The sequence below is a fragment of the Bos mutus genome, chromosome 1 (assembly GCF_027580195.1).
Source record: "Bos mutus isolate GX-2022 chromosome 1, NWIPB_WYAK_1.1, whole genome shotgun sequence".
Lineage (NCBI taxonomy): Eukaryota > Metazoa > Chordata > Mammalia > Artiodactyla > Bovidae > Bos > Bos mutus.
The window spans coordinates 125717602-125738430 of NC_091617.1; the positions used below are offsets into that span (position 1 = coordinate 125717602).

The 20829-nt window shown below is 37.6% G+C and overlaps 1 protein-coding gene across 16 annotated transcripts in view; it reads left to right on the forward strand.

Annotated features, from left to right (window-relative positions):
• TFDP2 (transcription factor Dp-2) overlaps positions 1 to 20829 on the forward strand; it is a 200152-nt gene that overhangs the window by 67493 nt on the left and 111830 nt on the right. For 11 of the 16 annotated variants that reach the window (XM_070375051.1, XM_070375043.1, XM_070375064.1 and 8 more), the window contains one exon: positions 349 to 415. In XM_070375051.1, the coding sequence (XP_070231152.1) occupies positions 349 to 415 (67 nt within the window). Of the gene's footprint in view, positions 1 to 348; positions 416 to 2044; positions 2184 to 20829 lie in introns of all 16 variants that reach the window. The other 5 variants (XM_070375121.1, XM_070375101.1, XM_070375085.1 and 2 more) reach the window with 1 other exon arrangement.

The following is a 20829-nucleotide window of genomic DNA, read 5'->3' on the forward strand; positions in this document are numbered from 1 at the left end:
AGGAGTGAGGGTGGAATTTTGGTATATGTTTTGGCAGCTTCACAACTGTGACATTACTTGCTTAAGAAAAAAAGCCATTAGTAAAGTGTGTAGATCTCACTTCTGCTCATAAGTAACACTATTTCATTAACTTTTATCTTAATGTGGACAGTGCAATATTTTTCCCATTTCGAGCAGTATGGCCGCATTTTAACCCTGTTCTTATATCTGATATAATTAACTCATCTTTATGTGACTCTGTATAATATTTGATATAGACCTCTGGTGGGAGGTTATTAATAATGGCTTATTAAGTGATCACATATTATTTACAATCTTATTTATAATTTTTTAAACTATTTTATTCAGGTTGGTTTGAATTCCACAAATGCAGAACTAAGAGGATTTATAGATCAGAACCTCAGTCCAACCAAAGGTAAGGACAGTTGAATAAAAATTTTCTGCATCAGGCTAGTTTTACTGCATTTGTTTCATAAAAAAACACAGCTACATGAAGAATTACTTTGTGTATAATAATAATTGTATAATATTACTGTGTTGTCATAGACCAAATAACTTTTATCCTTTAAAACTCAGTTACCTCTGAGAGATGGAACAGGAGTGGCGTGTGTGTGTGCAGTGATTTAACTTGTAAAGAATACAGTGGAATGAATGAATATATGTAATTCCTTTTTCTAATACATAGTTTACTGGAGGAATGTGTATATCCAAAATCTGACCCATCAGTACAAGAACTTGTGCAGGACACTGTCAGTATCTTAAACAATATCTTTTAGTAAGGAGAAATAATGTGCTGAAATCTTTATGGTTGAAATGATATGATGTTTGGGATTGGCTTCAAAATAATCCACTGGGGAACAAAGAGCAAAGTGGATGGATATGAGTTGGTTAATTGTTTAAGCTGGGTGACAGCTGTATGAGGTTTCGTTATTCTTTTCTCTCTTCCTTTGCGTATGTTTGAATTTTTTCCATTGTACATATGCAAAGGTGGAAACAAAGTGTCTGCTGTTACAAAGCAGATAGCTGGGAGAGAAACATCAGCTTTCTCAAAGGCTTATGTCTAGGGTAGGCTTAATATGTCTAAGGTGGACAGAAGGCTAAAGAAATCTATTTCAGTATAAAAATGTCCAGCTTAGTAGTTATAGCGTTCTCTAGAAGTATTCTAAGAATTTAGAGGTATTTAGCAAGCAGTGACGGAGAAGGCAATGGCACCCCACTCCAGTACTCTCGCCTGGAAAATCCCATGGATGGAGGGGCCTGGTAGGCTGCAGTCCATGGGGTCGCTGAGAATTGGACACGACTCAGTGACTTCACTTTCACTTTCATGCATTGAAGGAAATGGCAACCCACTCCAGTATTCTTGCCTGGAGAATCCCAGGGACGGCAGAGCCTGGTGGGCTGCCGTCTATGGGGTCGCACAGAGTCAGACACGACTGAAGTGACTTAGCAGCAGCTGCAGCAGCAAGCAGTGAAAGCGGTACTTGAAGCCTTGAATGCTTCTCATTTTTTCCTCAGTTTTCTAAATTGTGATAAGATACGCAAGACATAAAAACGGTATTTAAATACATTCATATTATGCCACCATTATCACCATTCATATCCGTAACTCTTCATCTTGCAAAACTACAGTTCTGCACCCATTAAACAACTACTCCCTGTTTCTTCCTTCTCTAAGCCTCTGGCAAGAACCATCCTACTTCCTATATCTGTGATTTTCACTACTCTGCGTATCTTGTATACGAAGAGTTACACCGTGTTTGTGTTTTTGTGACTGGCATACTTTGCTTAGTATCCTCTAGGGATTTCCTTCCTTTTTAAGGCTGAGTACTATTCCTCTATAACTATGTACCACATTTTGCTTCTCTGCTCACCTATCGATGAACATGTTGATTGCCTCTATATTTTAGCTATTGTGAATGATGCTGCTATAAACATGAGAGTAGAAATATCTTTTTGAGACCCTGCATTCGGGTCTTTTGGATATATTCATAGAAGCAAAGTTACTGGGTCATGTATTAATTCTATTATTTTTAATTTTTTTGAGGAATTGGCATTTCAGTTTTCACAGAAGCTATGCCATTGTACATTCCCATCAACAGTGTACAAGGGTTCCAGTTTCTTCACATCCTTGCAAACATGTATTTTTTATCAGAGTCAACCGTATGTAAAGTGATATGTAAAGTGTATGTAAGTGATATCTCATTGTGGTTTTGATTTGCATTTCCCTAATGACTAGTAATATTGAGCATTTTTTCATGTGCTTATTTGCTATTCATGTATCTTTGTAGGAATCTCTATTCAAGAAGACACTTGCCCATTTTTAAACTGGATTATTTGTGTTTTGTTGTTGAGTTCTAGGAATTTTTTATACATTCTGGGTATTAATTCCTTATGGGAGAAATGATTTGCACGTATTTTCTCCCATTCATTAGGTTATCTTTTTGCTTTCTTGACAGTATCCTTTGATGTGCAAAAGTTGTTTGATTTGATGAAGTCCAATTAATCTCTTTTTTTTTGTTGCTGTTGTCGCCTCCCCTTTTTGTCATTTCCGTTAAATGATTGCCAAATCAGTGTCACCAAGATTTTCCCCAGTGTTTTCTTCTATGAATTTTATAATTTCGCTCTTTTAAGTTTAGGTCTTTGATCCATTTTGAGTTAATTTTTGTATATGATATAACTCAGAATCAAACTGATATCCAGTTTTCCCAATAGCATTTGTTGAAAAGACTATCATTTGACCATTGAATGATCTTATTAATACCCTTGTGAAAAATCAACTGGCTTTATATCTGAGGATTTATTTCTGGGCTTTTTATTCTATTCCATTGGTCTGTCCATATGTCAGTACCATAATGTTATAATTACTATAGTTTTGAAGTAAGTTCAAATTCGAAAAGTGTGAGTCCTCCTCTGAGATTGTTTTGGCTATGTAGGCTCTCTTGCAATTCCCCATGAATTTGAAGTTTACATTTTCCATTTCTGTGAAAAAGGCTGTTAGGTTTTTTTATAGAAATTGCATTGAATCTCTGGATCACTTCGGTTTTATTGACATCTTAATAGTGCTGTATTTTCTTATTTATGAACATATTAAGTAATTATTTAAAAAAATTTTTTTAATTGGAGGATAATTGCTTTGCAGTGTTGTGTTGGTTTCTGACATAGAACAAAATAAATCAGCCATAAGTATACATATGGCCCCTCCCTCTTGAACTGCCCTCCAACCGTCCACCCTATCCCACCCCTCTAGCTTGTCACAGAGCACCACATTGAGCTCCCTGTGTTATACAGAAACTTCCCGCTAGCTAACTGTTTTGCATATGGTAATGTATATGTTTCACTGCTATTCATCCCACTCTCTCCTTCCTCTGTTGTTTCCACAAGTCTGTTCTTTGTGTCTGTTTCTTTTTTCCTGCGAGTAAATGGGTTTATCGGTATTATTTTTCTGGATTCCATTTATATATATATATGTTAATATACCATATTTGTTTTTCTCTTTCTGAGTTTCACTGTATATAATAAGCTCTATTTTCATCTGCCTCACTGGAACTGACTCAGATTTGTTCCTTCTAATAGCTGAGTAATATTCCTCTGTGTGTGTGTGTGTGTGTGTGTGTGTACACAACTTTACTTTTTTATCCACGTATCTGTCAGTGGGTATCTAGGTTGCTTCCATGTCCTAACTATTTTAAACAGCGTTGAAATGAACATTGGAGTACATATGTCCTTTTGAATTATGATTTTCTCAGGGTATGTGCCTAGTTGTGGGATAATTTTACCATTTCTTTTTGAAGTAATGAAAGTGTTCTGGAGATAGTGGTTGTAGTTCTACAACCTTGTGTATATACTGGAAACCACTGAATTGTACACTTTAAAAGATAAATTTTAGTGTATTTGAATTATGCTGTGGTTAAAAACAAAAAAAAATTTTACTCAGCTTAATCTCTACTTCCAGCTCTGATTTATTCTCCCCATCTTTATCAAACTTCTTGGAAGAAGCTGTATACACTTAGAGTCCCATTCTCAGCTTTTATTCACTTTTCTACCTGATGTCATCTGGTTTTTGACTCCATTAATTCTTTGAAACTCCCCTTGGTTTTGTCTTTTTGTTGTTGTTGTTATCAGCTTTTGACACAGTTAATGTGTCCCCTCTGTTAAAAATAGCCATATATATATATATATATATATAAATAAAATGTTGACTTATTTATTTATTTGGCTGTGCTGGGTATTAGTTGCGGCACATAGGATCTTTTTCAGTAGTGGCACGTGGGATCCTTAGTTGCACTATGTGGGACCTAGTTCACTGACCAGGGACTGAACCCAGGCCCCCTGTATTGGGAGCACAGAGTCTTAGCCACTGGGGAAGCCCCTAAAAAAATAACCTTTTAATTTTACAACAGTTTTAGATTTATAGAAAAATTACAAAAATAGTGTATAGAGCTCTCATAAACCCATCACTCAGTTTCCCTACTGTTAATATCGTGCATTAATCTAGTACAGATTTTACAGTTAATGAGCCAGTATTGATACATTATAACGAATGGAAGGCTAGCTATAGGTTTTTGAGAGAAAGACCGCAGAGATAAAGGTCTGTTTTCATTACAACATAAGCAAGGGTATCAACATGACTTGCCATTATTGGTATGAACCTTGCTCACTTACTTGGCTGACACAGGCTTTGTCTTGTTTCTCTGCGGTACAGTCACTCTCTCCTCCCCCTTTCTGTATACCGTAGTCTTTGAGAGAAGTCACTATGTGGAGTCACACTTGAGGAGTGGAGAGTTTGCTCCACCTCTTGACTTCTTTGAGTTGTGAGTATCTACATAATTTATTTGGATTTCTTCCATCCTAGATTTGTCTTTTCTCCCTTATTCATTTGTTTGTTTGTTTATACCAATATGGACTTACAGGTATTTAGTTTATACTCCAGGTCCTAGTCCAGTACTCTTGGATTGGCCAAAAGTTCATTCAGGTTTTACCATAACATCTTATAGAAAAATCCGAATGAATTTTTTGGCCAACCAGTTACTTTTGTTTGTTGGGGTTTTGCTCAAATTATTAAAACTGTGGCCATTGGAAATATTCAGTTGCTTTTCTGTGTCCCTTTGACATATTTCCTGCCCATTCCTCAGATCAACCATTTCCGCAAAGAGTCCCGACTGCTTTTCATAGAGAATGTTGTTAGAACACCAGGATCTTGGTGCTGAGTGAGTAAGTGTTCCTGGGATGGTGTCTTTCTTTTTGAATCGCTGTTTTTCTTTGTGTTTGTGATACCATACTTTTTAAGTCTTTATAGGAAGCAGTACAGTGTAGCAGCTAAGAACAAGGGCTCTGGGGTTGAGGGTGTAATCCTGGTTGCATTTCTTATTTTTGTTTGTTGTTTTCAGTTGCTCAGTCACGTCTGACTCTTGAGGCTCCCTGGACTGTAGCCCGCCAGGCTCCTTTGTCCATGGGATTTCCCAGGCAGGAATACTGGAGTCGGTGGTCAGTTCTTTAACCAGAGCATCTTTTTGATCCAAGGATCGAACCCATGTCTTCTGCATTGGCAGGTAGATTCTTAACCACTGAGCTATATGGGAAGCCCTTGGATTTCTTATACCCAACAAAAGGTAAACCTGAGCAAAATGATCTCTCTAACCCAAAATGTCTGTAAGGAATCAGGTCATGATGGTAAGTTGCTCACAGCATCTGTAGGGATTAGATGAGGTAGTGTGCATACATCACTTAGTACAGCACCTAACATACAGTGAGCATTCATTCTGTGCTCACCCCCTTTTCATCTTTCTTTTTGGCCATTCCCTTCAGTCTGCTCTCCTAGCTCTTCTGTTTGTCTTCTAAATGTTAGTGTTCCGTGGGGTTTTTGTCTTGGGTTTTTTGTTTTCCTCACCTTGTACATTTTCCCTAGGCAGTTTTATCTATTCTCACTGCTTTGGTTTTCATTTACTTTGTATATGGTTGATTCTCAAATCTGTACCTCTGGCCCAGACCTTTGTCTTGAGATTTTGTATACTCAGCTGCTTGTTGGACACCTTCAGTTGAATAACTTATACACATCTCAGACTCTGCCTGTAATTAAAGTGATTATTTCACCTTCTCAAAATCCATCTTCCCCTTTTCTTTATTTTATTGTACAGTAATACCTTCTACCCTTTGCCCAAATCAGAAGAATCATCTTTCCCTCCTTTTTTTTCCTCTCTCTTTGGCATCAGATCCCTTGCAAGATTTGTTGATTCTACCTAAATATGTCAGTTCTTCCCACCCATTTTCTTTATTCTATTGCTATTATCTTAGTTCAGACTGCCATAAGCCATTTCCTGGATTACTGTAGCTATTTTATTTACTTCAAGATTCTATGTTTCTTTTCTGTTTCATTCATTGTATTATAGTTACATATTTTTTTCTCAAACACAAATCTGAACAAGTCTTCCCAAGTTAAATACATTTTTGTTCCTTATTGCCCTCAAGATAATGCTCCGACTCCAGTTTAAAAGGTCCTTCACATTGCGGTTCTTGCTTTCCTCCTCAGCCTTAGCTCAGATGTTGATGCTGCTTGTCACACTGAACTGCCTTCTGACTGTCGCTGTTGCGCTTCTCTGCCACCCCTTCTCCTCTCACCCCTTCTCCCGCCATCCCTGTCTCTTTGGTCTTGCTGAATCCTCTTCTCTGTACATATAATATTATTCCTCTCTGACACCATCCTACACTTCCCTCTTGGTAGATACGCATTTCATCTGACTCGTTTCTTCTGTGTTTTTTTCAGTATTTACTTATTTTTGACTGCACTGGGCCCTTATTGCTGCAAGTGGGATTTCCTCGATTTGTGGCGAGTGGAGGCCGCTCCTGGTTGTGGTGTGCAGGCTTCTCATGGTGGTGGCTTCTCCTGTTGCAACTCATGGGCTCTTAGAGCTCATGGGCTCAGTGGCTGTGGCGCACAGGCTTAGTTGCTCCTTGGCATGTGGGATCTTCCCAAACCAGGGATTGAACCTTTGTCCCCTGCATTGGCAGGTGGATTCTCAGCCACTGGACCACCAGGGACATCCCCATCTGGCTAATTTCTGTTCACTCCTAGCATCTACATTCAAATCTTATTTCCACTTGGCCCATAAAACTCTAATACTCTCTGCTCACCCCTGTTGCAGTATTTATCACACTGAACGTTAGTTACTGATTTATTTATTGGTCCCCACCTAATTCCATGAAGTCAGAGAGTTTTTATTAGTCATTGTTGTTCCTCTAGGATAGATACTTCAAAGTAGCCATCCCAAATTGGAACTTTGTTTATGTCTTTCCTTTGACCTGTAATCCCATTGGCCACTGGGCAAATTCCTCTGTACTGTTTAAAGTCTATCTGATTGTGAATTCCTCTGTACCTCCTTGTCACTGTGCCGCCTTTGTGTTAACCTTTGGACCCTGCACATATTTTATTCTTGTCCTTATCACATAATATTGTATTTCTTTATATGATTCTCCATTTCTTTTAATAGACTGAGCTCTTTAAGCTCAGAGTTCATATTTTTGTCTTTAGAGTCTAGCTTAGCATCTAGTACAATTATACATATCCAGTAAATTTTTTAAATTATTTTTTACTGAAATACAGGTAATTTACAATACTGTGTTAGTTTCTGGTATACATCCAAGTGATTCAGTTATAAATATGTTATTTTTAAGAAACCTTCAGTGTTTTTTGAAGCAAAGCATTAAGGTATTCAATGAGGAAGGTTTCTGAGCTTTTTGTCTTAGGGCATCTGTCTCAGAGTTGGAGGTCTAAAAGTTACTTAATTAGTTAAGAACAAACCTGAAGATCATTGTATTCTGTCATAACCATGCAAATAGCAGATGATTTAAAAGCAGTTGTTATTTTTTAAAATGAGAGAAAAAGATACTGTAACTCAGGGCTTTATTATCTATGATGTTGAAAGCCCAGTGGCACCTTTGTGGAGATCAGGGAGTCCTCCCTTATCTGGGAGGCACATGCTGTTTCTTGGGCTATAAGAAGTGGTTCTAGCAAGGGAAAGAGGCCATATTTGCCCATAAGCTATATGCTGTCCTCCAGCAGCTGCCAGATCAGCAGCTGCTGTGGGCTGACGTGTGATAGATGAGACCTGCCCCATATCCTCCTCTTGTTCCTTGATGTCCTTGGCAGAGCAGTGCCACCTTGCCACCTCCTTCTTTTGCTTAGACATCAAATTTAAAATATGCATGTCTCTTACTGACGGCCAGTTCCACACCATCCAAGAGATTGCAGTAGCTTCCATCTATTGCAATGTCAGCCTATTAAAAGGAACACAGCCTATTAAAAGGATCCCCTCAAAGGAGGGGATCAATTCAGGTCAGTCACTCAGTTGTGTCCAACTCTTTGTGATCCATGGGGTCACATGCAGCATGCCAGGCTTCCCTGTCCATCACCAATTCCTGGAGTTTACTCAAACTCACGTCCATTGAGTTGGTGATGCCATCCAACCATCTCATCTTCTGTTGTCCCCTTCTCCTCCCACCTTCTATCTTTCCCAGCATCAGGGTCTTTTCCACTGAGTCAGTTCTTTGCATCAGGTGGCCAAATTATTGGAGTTTCAGCTTCAGCATCAGTCCTTCAATGAATATTCAGGACTGATTTCCATTAGGATGGACTGGTTTGATCTCCTTGCAGTGCACGGGACTCTCAAGAGTACCAACAGTACAGATCAAAAGCATCGATTCTTTGGTGCTTGGCAGAGCACCAATTCTTTGGTGCAGTTTTCTTTATAGTCCGACTCTCACATCCATACATGTCTACTGGAAAAACCATAACTTTGACTAGAAGGACCTTTGTCAGCAAAGTAATGTCTCTCCTTTTTAATATGCTATCTAGGTTAGTCATAACTTTTCTTCCAGGGAGCAAGTGTCTTTGAATTTCATGGCTGCAGTCACCATCTGTAGTGATTTTGGAGCCCAAGAAAATAAAATTGGTCACTATTTCCATTGTTTCCTCATCTATTTTCCATGAAGTGATGGGACTAGAAGTCATGATTTTAGTTTTCTGAGTGTTGAGTTTTAAGCGAACTTTTTCACTCTGCTCTTTCACTTTTATCAATAGGCTCTTTAGTTCTTCTTTTCTTTCTGCCGTAAGGGTGGTATCATCTGCATATCTGAGGTTATTAATATTTCTCCCAGCAAACTTGATTCTAGCCTGTGCTTCATCCAGTCCAGCATTTCTCATAATGTACTCTGCATATAAGTTAAATAAGCAGGGTGACAATAAACAGCCTTGACATACTCCTTTCCTGATTTGGAACCAGTCTGTTCCATGTCCAGTTCTAACTTGCTTCTTGACCTGCATACGGATTTCTCAGGAGGCAGGTCAGGTGGTCTGGTATTCCCATCTCTTTCAGAATTTTCCACAGTTTGTTGTGATCCACACAGTCAAAGGCTTTGGTGTAGTCAATAAAGCAGAAGTAGCTGGTTTTCTGGAACTCTCTTGCTTTTTCTGTGATCCAGCAGTTGTTGGCAATTTGATCTCTGGTTCCTCTGCCAGCTTGAACATCTGGAAGTTCACGGTTCACGTACTGTTGAAGCCTGGGTTGGAGGATTTTGAGCATTACTGTGCTAGTGTGTGAGGTGAGTGCACTTGTGTGGTAGTTTGAGCATTCTTTGGCATTGCCTTTCTTTGGGATCGGAATGAAAACTGACCTTTTCCAGTCCTGTAGCTACTGCTGAGTTTTCCAAATTTGCTGGCATATTGAGTGCAGCACTTTCACAGCATCATCTTTCAGGATTTGAAATAGCTCAACTGGAATTCTATCACCTCCACTAGCATTGTTCATATTGATGCTTCCTAAGGCCCACTTGACTTCGCACTCCAGGATGTCTGGCTCTAGGTAAGTGATCATACCATCGTGATTATCTTGGTCATGAAGATCTTTTTTGTACAGTTCTTCTGTGTATTCTTGCCACCTCTTCTTAATATCTTCTGATTCTGTGAAGTCCATACCATTTCTGTCCTTTATCGAGCCCATCTTTGCGTGAAGTGTTCCCTTGGTATCTTTGATTTTCTTGAAGAGCGATAATCAGAATCCTTCTATGGAGGCAGATGGCACCCCACTCCAGTACTGTTGCCGGGAAAATCCCATGGATGGAGGAGCCTGGTAGGCTGCAGTCCATGAGGTCGCTAAGAGTCAGACATGACTGAGCGACTTCACTTTCACTTTCCACTTTCATGCATTGGAGAAGGAAATGGCAACCCACTCCAGTGTTCTTGCCTGGAGAATCCCATGGACGGAGAAGCCTGATAGGCTGCAGTCCATAGGGTCGCACAGAGTCAGACACAGCTGAAGCGACTTAGCAGCAGCAGCAGCAGCATGGAGGCAGAACCAGCAGAAAAGGTAAGAGAAAGCAAGAAAGGGGAATGGAGACTTAAGAGGGTATAGTTACAGCACAGAGAAAGTTGTTTTGGACCTAAAAATATATTCAAAATCCTTAAATCTAAGGAAGATTGAAAATAAAATATGGCAAAAATGTACTGTAAACAGAACAATATCAATAGCAAATGAATATACTAATAGTATCAAGCTGTTAAAAGGACGAAGAGAATTATGCATTGTGACAAAAGGAACAGGAATCCAATTTTCAGAAAATGAGCAAAACTTGTGAATAAACTGTTCACAGAAGAATATTAAGGGTTCTTAATACATGAAAAGGCACTATACCTAATTCATAAACCATACATAATTTAAAATTACACTGATTTTACCATTTTTCACTCTTTAAGATTGGAGAGTATTAAGAAATTTGATAGAACACTGTTGTCAAGGGTGTAGGATCATATGCTATCTTATATTGCTGGTGAGAGCATAACCTTTACGGGAAGCAGTTTCATGCTATTTATTAATTTTACGTTCACATTTCCTTTGAGCAACCCGTCTCTTTTTAGGAATGCATTCTACTGATATGCTTGTAAATTTAGGAAATAACACTTAATCTTTGCAGTATTGTGTGTATAGCAAAATACTGGCAACACTGTAAATCCTTCAGTAAAGTGAAGTGAAGTCGCTCAGTTGTGTCTGACCCTTTGTGACCTGTGGACTGTAGCCCACCAGCTTCCTCCGTCCATGGGATTCTCCAGGCAAGAATACTGGAGTGGGTTGCCATTTCCTTCTCCAGGGGATCTTCCCGATCCAGGGATCAAACCCAGGTCTCCTGCATTGCAGGCAGGAGACCTTTAACCTCTGAGCCACCAGGGAAGCCCAGTAAGATCTAGTTAAATAAATTATGTTCAATACATATAATAGAATATTACACAGATGTAAAATTGGGAGTGAGAAAGCTATGTATGAATATACAATGTCTGCAGAGAAACACTAATGAAATGTACAGAGCAATGTGCTGAATAACCATTTGTTTAAGAAGAAGCGATAGACAAACGTGTGATATAAAGGTAGACACAAATAATACATGAAGAGACTTGACATTCCACTTGAATCCCCAGTAATCAAAGCAGTGTGGTATCAACAAAATAAGAAAATTGGTCAATGGAATGGAACAGAGAGCCCAGAAGAAGACTTACACAAATACGTTCAACTCAACTTTGACAAAGGAGCAAAGGCAGTTAAAGGGAGAAGGGAGAGTCTTTTCAACAAATGAGGTTGGAATAACTAGATATTCACATGAGGGGAAAAAAAAGAATTCAGACACAGACTATCACAAAATCAACTCAAAATTTATCATAGACCTAAATGTACACCTTAAAACTCCTAGAAGAAAAACAAAAGAAAATCTAACTGATCTTCAGTGTGGTAATGACTTTTTAGATACAACACAAAAAAGCATGATCCATGAAAGAAGAAATTGGGCTTTAATGTTGGATTTCATTAAAAATAAAACTTCTCTGTGAAAGATAACATTTCTCTAACTACCAGGTAAGGAATGTCAAGTCTCTGTCTATCGTTATATTATACATGTTTTGGGTGGTATCAGTCCTCCAAGCTTTCTTTAATATTGTGTTGACTATTCTGGGTCTTTTGCCTTTCCATGTAAACTTTAGAATCAGTTTGTTGATATCCACAAAGTAACTTACTGGGATTTTAATTGAGATTGCATTGAGTCTGTAACTCAAGTTGGGAATAACTGACACCTTGATGATATTGATTCTTCTATTCATGAACATGGACTTATCTTTCCATTAGTTAGATCTCTGATTTCTTTCATCACAATTTGATAGTTTTCCACATATAGATCTTATACATAAGTAGTGGTTATATCCTTAAATATTTCATTTTTGGTGCTAATGTAAATGGCTTTGTATTTTTAGTTTTAAATATCAATTATACATTGCTGGTATATAAGAAAGTAGTTGACTTTTATACATTAGCCTCGAATCTTTTAATCTTGCTATAGTCATGCATTATGTTCAGTTTTTTAAATGGTATTTTAAATTTCAATTTCCAGTTTTTCTCTGCTAGTATGTAGACACTGTTGGTTTTTATACTTTTTTGTTACCTGCTGCCTTGTGAAACTTAATTTTTGTAACTCTTACAGATTCTTTAGGACTTTCCACACATACTGTCATGTGATCTGTAAATAAAATTAGTTTAACTTTTCCTTTCCAATTTTTATTTCTTTTTCTTTGTTAATGTCACTGATTAGGACTTCTAGTTCAAGATTGAGCAGAAATGGTGAGAACAGAAATTCTTGCCTTGTTCCTGCTCTTAGGAGGAAATTATGAAATCTTTTCTTTTTTTTTAAGTCTTTTATTATGTTAGCGGGGCTTCCCAGGTGGCTGAGTGGTAAAGAATCCACCTGCCAGTGCAGGAGATGTGGATTCCATTGCTGGGTTGGGAACGTCCACGGGAGGAGGAAATGGCAACCTATACCATTGTTCTTGCCAGGGAAGTCCCATGGGCAGAGGAGCCTGGCTGGCTATAGTCTGCAGGGTCACAAAAGAGTCAGACATGACTTAAGGACTAAACAACAAAACATGATGTTAGCTGAGGAGTTTTTATAGCTGCCCTGCATCTGGTTGAGTAGATTTCCCTTCTAAGTTTTTCGAGTGCTTTGATAATGAGTGGTGGTTGGATTTTGTGAAATGTCTTTTTCTGCACCTATTGTAGTGATTATATGGTGGGATCTTTTTAGCCTTGAATTTGGTGAATTACACTGACTTTTACATGTCACAAAAACTTTGAATTCTCTACAGAAACACCACCTAATTTTGAGGGAAGCTTATGAATTATCTATTTGGAGAACATTAGAGCCTGTTTTGTACTATTTTTAATCCCGTATAATCTAGAGATGATTCCGGAGTGTAGCAGCGGGGAACCAATTGAGGTTAGAGTACATACATTTATAGAGAACCAGTTATTCAAGTTCTTTGACATTTTTTGAAAAGATTTTCACAGCCTGGAAACAGAAATAAAAGAAAGCAAACTTGTGGGCAAGGCAGTAAGAACAGAAGGAATTCGGAGTTTTCCCAAAAGTGTTGTTGGAATGGCTCCTTGTAGGGACCATATGAATGCATGTTTGCCAAGAAGGGAACATGAGAACTTCATTTTCTTGATGAGCAAAACTTTAAAAGGAACTAGAAAGGTGAAAGGGTCAGTAACTGGTGTTACAGATTATTTCAGTGCTCAAAATGTTACAGGTAGAGTAGCTTGTATATTTTGGAATCATATGGTTAATTGAAGGTGCTGCTAACATTTGCCACTATTCTTTTTTTTTCTTTAATTTCACAAGTTTAAGTACTCATATCTAGTAAGCTTTTGTTTTATTTTGTATTACTTTACACAGTAGGTATAAGCAACATTTGGTTGCTATTTTCTATAAAAATTCTTTGGCAGGCTTCTAAATCTGAGGTCACATTAGGGTAAGTTTGGCTTCTTTTGCTGTGTGGGGCTTAGTGAGAGATTATATTTTAATAAACACAGTGAATGGTTCTGGCTTTGCCTTTTGAATCTGAGTTTGGTTTCAGGATGTTTAAAAATATCTTACTGGTCTGATAATAGACAACTAACCCATTCTGCAAGTAGTTTTATTGACCTGTTCAGTTCAGCAGCTTGCTTTTTCCCGTAGGACCAGTGCCATCTGATCTTTTTCTCTCTTGTATTTTTCCTGTTTATCTGCAAGTTTTATTTAAAGAATTGTGGTTAGTATAGGTGACTCAGACAGTGAAGAATCTGCCTGCCATGCAGGAGACCCGGGTTTGATCCCTGGGTTGGGAAGATCCCTTGGAGAAGGAAATGGCAACCCACTCCAGTATTCTTTCTTGGAGAATCCCATGGACAGAGGAGCCTGGTGAGCTGCAGTCCATGGGTTCCCAAAGAATTTTACACAGCTGAGTGACTAACACTTTCCCTTTAATTTACCATACTACATAATTAAATACTAAAATAAGAATCTTTTAGAAACAAAGTTTGAGTTCCTGATTTAAAACAGAAAATAAAGGAAAAAATAAAATGTTTAAAATAGGCTGTGTTTGCTCCATCTTTTATCTTCCTGTTAGCTGCTTTCACAATGAATATTGTGGTTAGGTAGAATTACATAACTTTGTTCTGTGTTTTGATTGCATGTTGCAGATTTATAAATAATTTTGATAACAGTATATTGCACCTGAGACCCAATAAAATGGCTTTCCCCCCCATTTAAAATATAAATTTGTGCTCTCTATTCCGATAGTTAATGTAGGTTGCTTTATTTTAGAGCATGACATGATGATCTTATTTTTTACATTTTGAAATACCCAGTTACTGTTTCTTAGGAAAGGATAATAAACTGACATCATTCTTTTTGGGGGAAAGAATATCTGCAGTCTTGTTTCTGAAGTATTTCAAAATCTGTCTTCAGTGAATCAGCTTGTAACTCAGTTGGCAGAGTAGAATACTGTTGATGTTAAAAGGTCTTTCTTTTTGTGATTGCTTATTTGCTTAGTTGTTGGAAAATGGAGTTGATCTAAGTGCCTGTTTTTATTTCCTATTCCCATATGGCCCATGTCTTCTAGAGGAAAACCGCTCCAGGGTTAGCCCTGTTGCTTATTACTGGGAACAGTTATTGGTACTGGTCAATTTCAAATCCAGGGTTAGCCCTGTTGCTTATTACTGGGAACAGTTATTGGTACTGGTCAATTTCAAACCTACTGCACTAAGGGAAGAAGATGATTTTGCTTGCCGCTTGGAATTTAGTTCTAAAATCAGCCTCTTAAATGCTTTCTTTCTCTGAACTTCCCCATTTAACTTGTTTATGACCAACATAAAATTTGCATGAGTTGCCAAATCCAAGGCAAAATATCAAAAAGGATGCTGTAAAGCTGTTTAGCAGCTTAGTTGCCAACACAGTGTTTTTAAAGTTAAAACTAGCAATTTAAATTGCAAATGTTATTTAGGAAAGGTTAAATTGCCTTTTCTGACATTTACCCTGGCTTCTCCTCATTTTTATAAACTACATAGTAAATAAAAGTGGTAGCTAAAATACTCTTTTTTTAAAGCTATATGTGTCTTTAAGGAAACACTAAATAGGAAAGCTATTAATAAAAATTGCTAAACATTTACTCATTGTATTTCTTTAGAATTTTTTTTTTAATTCATCCTAATGGAAACACATTGTATTTTGCTTCATGTTGCTAAGTAAGTTTGGTATATTTTAGAAGGCACAGGTTTTAGAACTGTTGAAGCACAGCTTCAAATTTCAGCTTTGCTATTTACTAGGCCTACAGTTGATAACACAGAAAATATACTACAACTCTTTGATTTTCACACTTGTGCTTTTGTGATCATAATGCCTACCTCAGAGGGATTATGTTTCCTCATTTGACTCCAACATGTAAAGCTTTATGCATAATACTTAGCATGTATTGGCTACTCAATCAAATATTAATTCTCTTCTCCTTTACTTCCTTCATTGTTCCTTTGATGTTTGAACCTTTCTTTATCATTGTATCAGATATGTTGAAAATAACCGCCAGTTGCTAGTTAAATTATTGAAAAAGACCAGCCTGAATAAATTACAAGCTATATTTTGAAGGAAAAGGAAATTGCTACTAGGCTTTATTGGTAATACAAATTGCTTCTTTCATTTTCTGCTTGTGAAACTAATTAAATCCAATTTTTTGCATATCTCAGAGTAAGCTGGGAACTCTCTCATCATCCCTTTCTCTGACATTCTTTGGTGAGTCCGTTTGGGACCCATTAAAGTATGACAAGTAGCAATGCCGACACGTAGACACGCAGATCACGAACGTAGTGGAAGTGGAACAGAAGATGGAAACACCTAACATGAAGGCCCTCAGTCTCCCAGAGGAGCAAAATAGCAATTAGAATAATAGTTTCAAAAAACTTGTCTTTTTTCCGTTCTCTGATTATTAGTGATGATGTTTTCTTAGAATGCCTGAAGGTTTGGAGTGCTGTAGTCTAGTCGTCATTACATTTTAGCAAGCAGCGGAATCACCTAGAGGGCATCTTATAAAGATGACCTCCAGAGTTTCTGATTCAGTAGGTCTGGGGTTGGGGCTGAGAATTCATATTTCTAACAGGTTCCTAGGTGAAGTTGCTACCCCTGTGCTGTAAGGGTATGGAGAAGAAGTCCCCCACTTGTTAAGCAAGAGACTGATTTTTCTGCCTGAGATTTTTCACTGAATTCAGAAAACCTTTTTTTTCTTCTCTCAGTACTTTCTGTGTCTAGTACTGAGATATCCTCAAGCCTCATGTGTCTTACACTTTCAGACCATGAATTTTTGCTTAACTAAGGGACTCCACTAAGGAGCAGTTCTAAAAGAAAAGACTAACGAAGAAAGGGGGATAGGCTATCCATTTTATTTCCCCCACCCCCCACACCATTTTGTTGCTTATTCAAACCTCTGTCTTCATGTTATAGCAATAGTTTATCTTTTGCTGATTTTAATGCAAAAACATTGGCTCTTGTAATTCTGTCTCTGAGTATCTCTCCTAAGTATCCAGCCTGGCATGCTGCAGTCCATGGGGTCGTGAAGAGTCAGACAGGACTGAGCGACTCAACAAAGTATCTGTCCTAAGGAAGTAAATTTTGACTAACAATTAATACAGACAAAGATAGAGATATTTATCATAGCGTTATTCATAAATAACAAAAAGAAGCTCACACACAGAAGTGTATTATTACTAGGTGATTTTTAAAGAAAGTTATGTATGTTTGCGTAAGATAGCTAATTTTGTAGTCAGATTTTGCCTATGAAGCAAAACATTTTAAAGATAGAAAATGCTTAATACACATAATTATTTTATGTAGGGATGTTTTGATATAATTTAACCTCTCACATTTAAGTAAAATTCCATGTATTATGTGTTCTTAACTATATGACTGAAGGTCCAATACTTGGCTACCTGATGCAGAGCCGACTTACTGGAAAAAAACCTGATGCTGGGAAAGATTAAGGGCAAGAGGAGAAGGGAATAGCAGAAGATGAGATGGTTAGATAACATCACAGACTTCAATGGACATGAATTTGAGCAAACTCCAGGAGATAGTGAAGGACAGGGAAGCCTGGTGTGATATAGTCCATGGGGTCACAAAGAGTCAGACACTACTTACTCACTAAGCAACAACAGACTATATGACATAGAAAAAAATGAGGAAATATATCAAATTACAAGTATCTTTTAAAAGTGGGATAATGATTGATTGGTTCTATATATTCTTTTCTGCAGTTAGTAATAACATCCATAATAGGTATTTACTTTTCTAATGAAGATATTCATGTCATATATGTACGTATGTGTATATATATTTCACGTTTTAGTTGAAATATATAGAGAAAAGTACAAATATAGGTGTATAGCCCAGTGAAATTTTTTTAGTATTTATTTCTTTGGCTGCCTTGGGTCTTAGTTGTGGCATGAGGGGTCTTCAATCGCTGTGTGTGGATTCTCCAGTTGTGGTGTGTGGGTTCAGAAGTGTACAGGCTCAGTTGTTGCAGTGTGCAGGCTTAGTTGCTCTGTGGCACGTGGAATCTTAGTTCCCGGACCAAGAATCGAACCCATGTTCCCTGCATTGCAAGGTGGATTTTTAACCCCTGGACCACCAGGGAAGTCCCAGCTCAGTGAAATTTCACAAACCAGCACTTGAAACTAGAAGCAACATGCCAGCACCCTCGAAGCATGCTTTATGCTCACTTTGAAGGCTAAGTGCTATCTTGACTTCTGACAGGATAAGCTATTTTTGTCTGTTTGGTGCTTTACATATGAAATCATAAGACATTTATTCTTTCTGACTTGGTTTTCTTTCTCAGCATGCTTGTGTGTTCATACTGGATGTAGTTGTTATTGATCCTTTCTCATTGCTATGTAATATTTCATTATGTAACCAAACCATTATTTACTTATTTATTCTAATGCAGTTGGGCATTTGGGGTAGTTTTCAGTTTGGGATATTAGTAACGTCACAGACTTTCTAGTTCATGTCCTTTGCTGGTTTGCTGTAGGGCATATTCCTAGGACTGGAATTGTTTGGTTGATGTAGACAGACACTCAGCTTTAGTAGATACTTCTAGAATGACTTTTACCAGTTTATACTTCCACCAGTGGTATATGAAGATTCCTTGTAGCTCATATCCTTGCCAATACTTGATATTTCTCATCTTTTTCCTTATACTCAGTCCGGTGGATGTGTAGTGATAATATACTGTGGTTTCAATTTGCATTTCCCTGATGACTAATGAAGTGATGAATCTTTTCCTTATTTTTGGTTGTAAATTATGGTGAAACAGTGTTGTAGTATGCAATTCTGTATCAGATACATTTTAGCTTTATTCCAGAGAACAGGTATACAACAAATATTTTAGTAGTATTTATACATTAAAAGGTCCGTCTAGTCAGGGCTGTGGTTTTTCCAGTGGTCATGTATGGATGTGAGAGTTGGACTGTGAAGAAAGCTGAGCGCCAAAGAATTGATGCTTTTGAACTGTGGTGTTGGAGAAGACTCTTGAGAGTCCCTTGGACTGCAAGGAGATCCAACCAGTCCATTCTGAAGGAGATCAGCCCTGGGATTTCTTTGGAACGAATGATGCTAAAGCTGAAACTCCAGTACTTTGGGCACCTCATGAGAAGAGTTGACTCATTGGAAAAGACTCTGATGCTGGGGGGGATTGAGGGCAGGAGGAGAAGGGGACGACAGAGGATGAGATGGCTGGATGGCATCACTGACTTAATGGACGTGAGTCTGAGTGAACTCTGGGAGTTGGTGATGGACAGGGAGGCCTGGCATGCTGCGATTCATGGAGTCGCAAAGAGTCGGACACGACTGAGCGACTGAACTGAACTGACTGATACATTAAAAGATATAGCCCAAACAACTCATCAGAAAATGAGAAGACCTAAGGAGACATTTCTCCAAAGAAGACATATAGATGGCCAGCAGGCATGTGAAAAAATGCTCAACATTGCATATTATTAGAGAAATGCAAATCAGAACCATAATGACGTATCACCTCACACTGGTTAGAATGGCTATCATCAAAAAGCCTATAAATAATAATGCTGGAGATTGTGGGGAAAAAAGGGAACCCTTCTACACTGTTGGTATGAATATACATTGGTGTAGCCACTATTAAAAATAGGATGGAGTTTCCTTTAAAAACTAAAAATAGAGCTACCACATGATCCCACGATCCTATTCCTGGGTGTACATCTGGAAAAAATGAAAACTCTATAGTTTGAAAAGATATATGCACCCCAGTGTTCACAAAAGGGCTGTTTACAATAGCCAAGACATGGAAACAACCCAAGTGCCCATCAACAGATAATTAGCTTAAGAAGATGTGGTGTGTGTATATGTATATATACATACATATGTATGGGGAATTATACCCTATATCTTATAATAACATAATGGAATATTATCTTGAATGGGTGTGTGTATGTATACACATACCCATTCATAGACACACACAATGAAATATCAGAAAAAAGAATGAAATATTGCCATTTGCAGCAGCATGGATCTAGAGAATATTATCCTTAGTGAAGTAAGTTAGACAAAGACAAAACTTAATGATATCACTTATATGTGGAATCTGAAAAATAATACAAATGAGTTTATATACAAAACAGATACAGGCTCACAGACATAGAAAACAAACTTATGGTTACCAAATGATAGAGGGAGAAGGAGGGGGAATTAGGAGTATAGGATTAACAGACACAAAGTACTGTACATAAAATAGATAAGCAAAAGGACTTACTATATAGCACAAGGAATTATTGGAGTAGGAAATGACAACCCATTCCAGTATTCTTGCCTGGGAAGTCCCATGGACAGAGGAGCCTGGCAGGTTATAGTCCATGGGATCGTAAAGAGTCAGACACAACTGAGCGCACATACACAAGGAATTATACCCAATATCTTATAATAACATATAATGGAATATTTTTAAAAAACCTAAACTACTAGCTGTATACCTGAAACTAATGCAATACTGTAAATCAGCAGAACTTCAATTTAAAAAAGGGGGGTTTATAACCAGAGCCAAGGTCATGGATGTGAATCTTTTAAATGCTATACTCTTCATACTTGAAGTGTTAAATATGACTCAAGTATTAACGTAATGTCCTATAACATGACATCTAATGAGATTTGGTTTGAGTCTGTCAAGGGTATTTTTGTATTTGAATTTGATTTTCCTTGTAACTTCTACAATTTTCTCATATGAAAATTCTTCAGTAGAATGATTTTTTTGGCAAAGACAGATGAGTAAGTTAGTAAGTTGGCAATTTAACCTGGAACATTGCTAGATTCAAAATAATATTTTTAAAGCACTACACAAATTTTTGTATTACTTTTAGAGCTGCGATAACTTTGAAATGTTCTTATCATCTTGATTTTCTTTTTATTTGATCC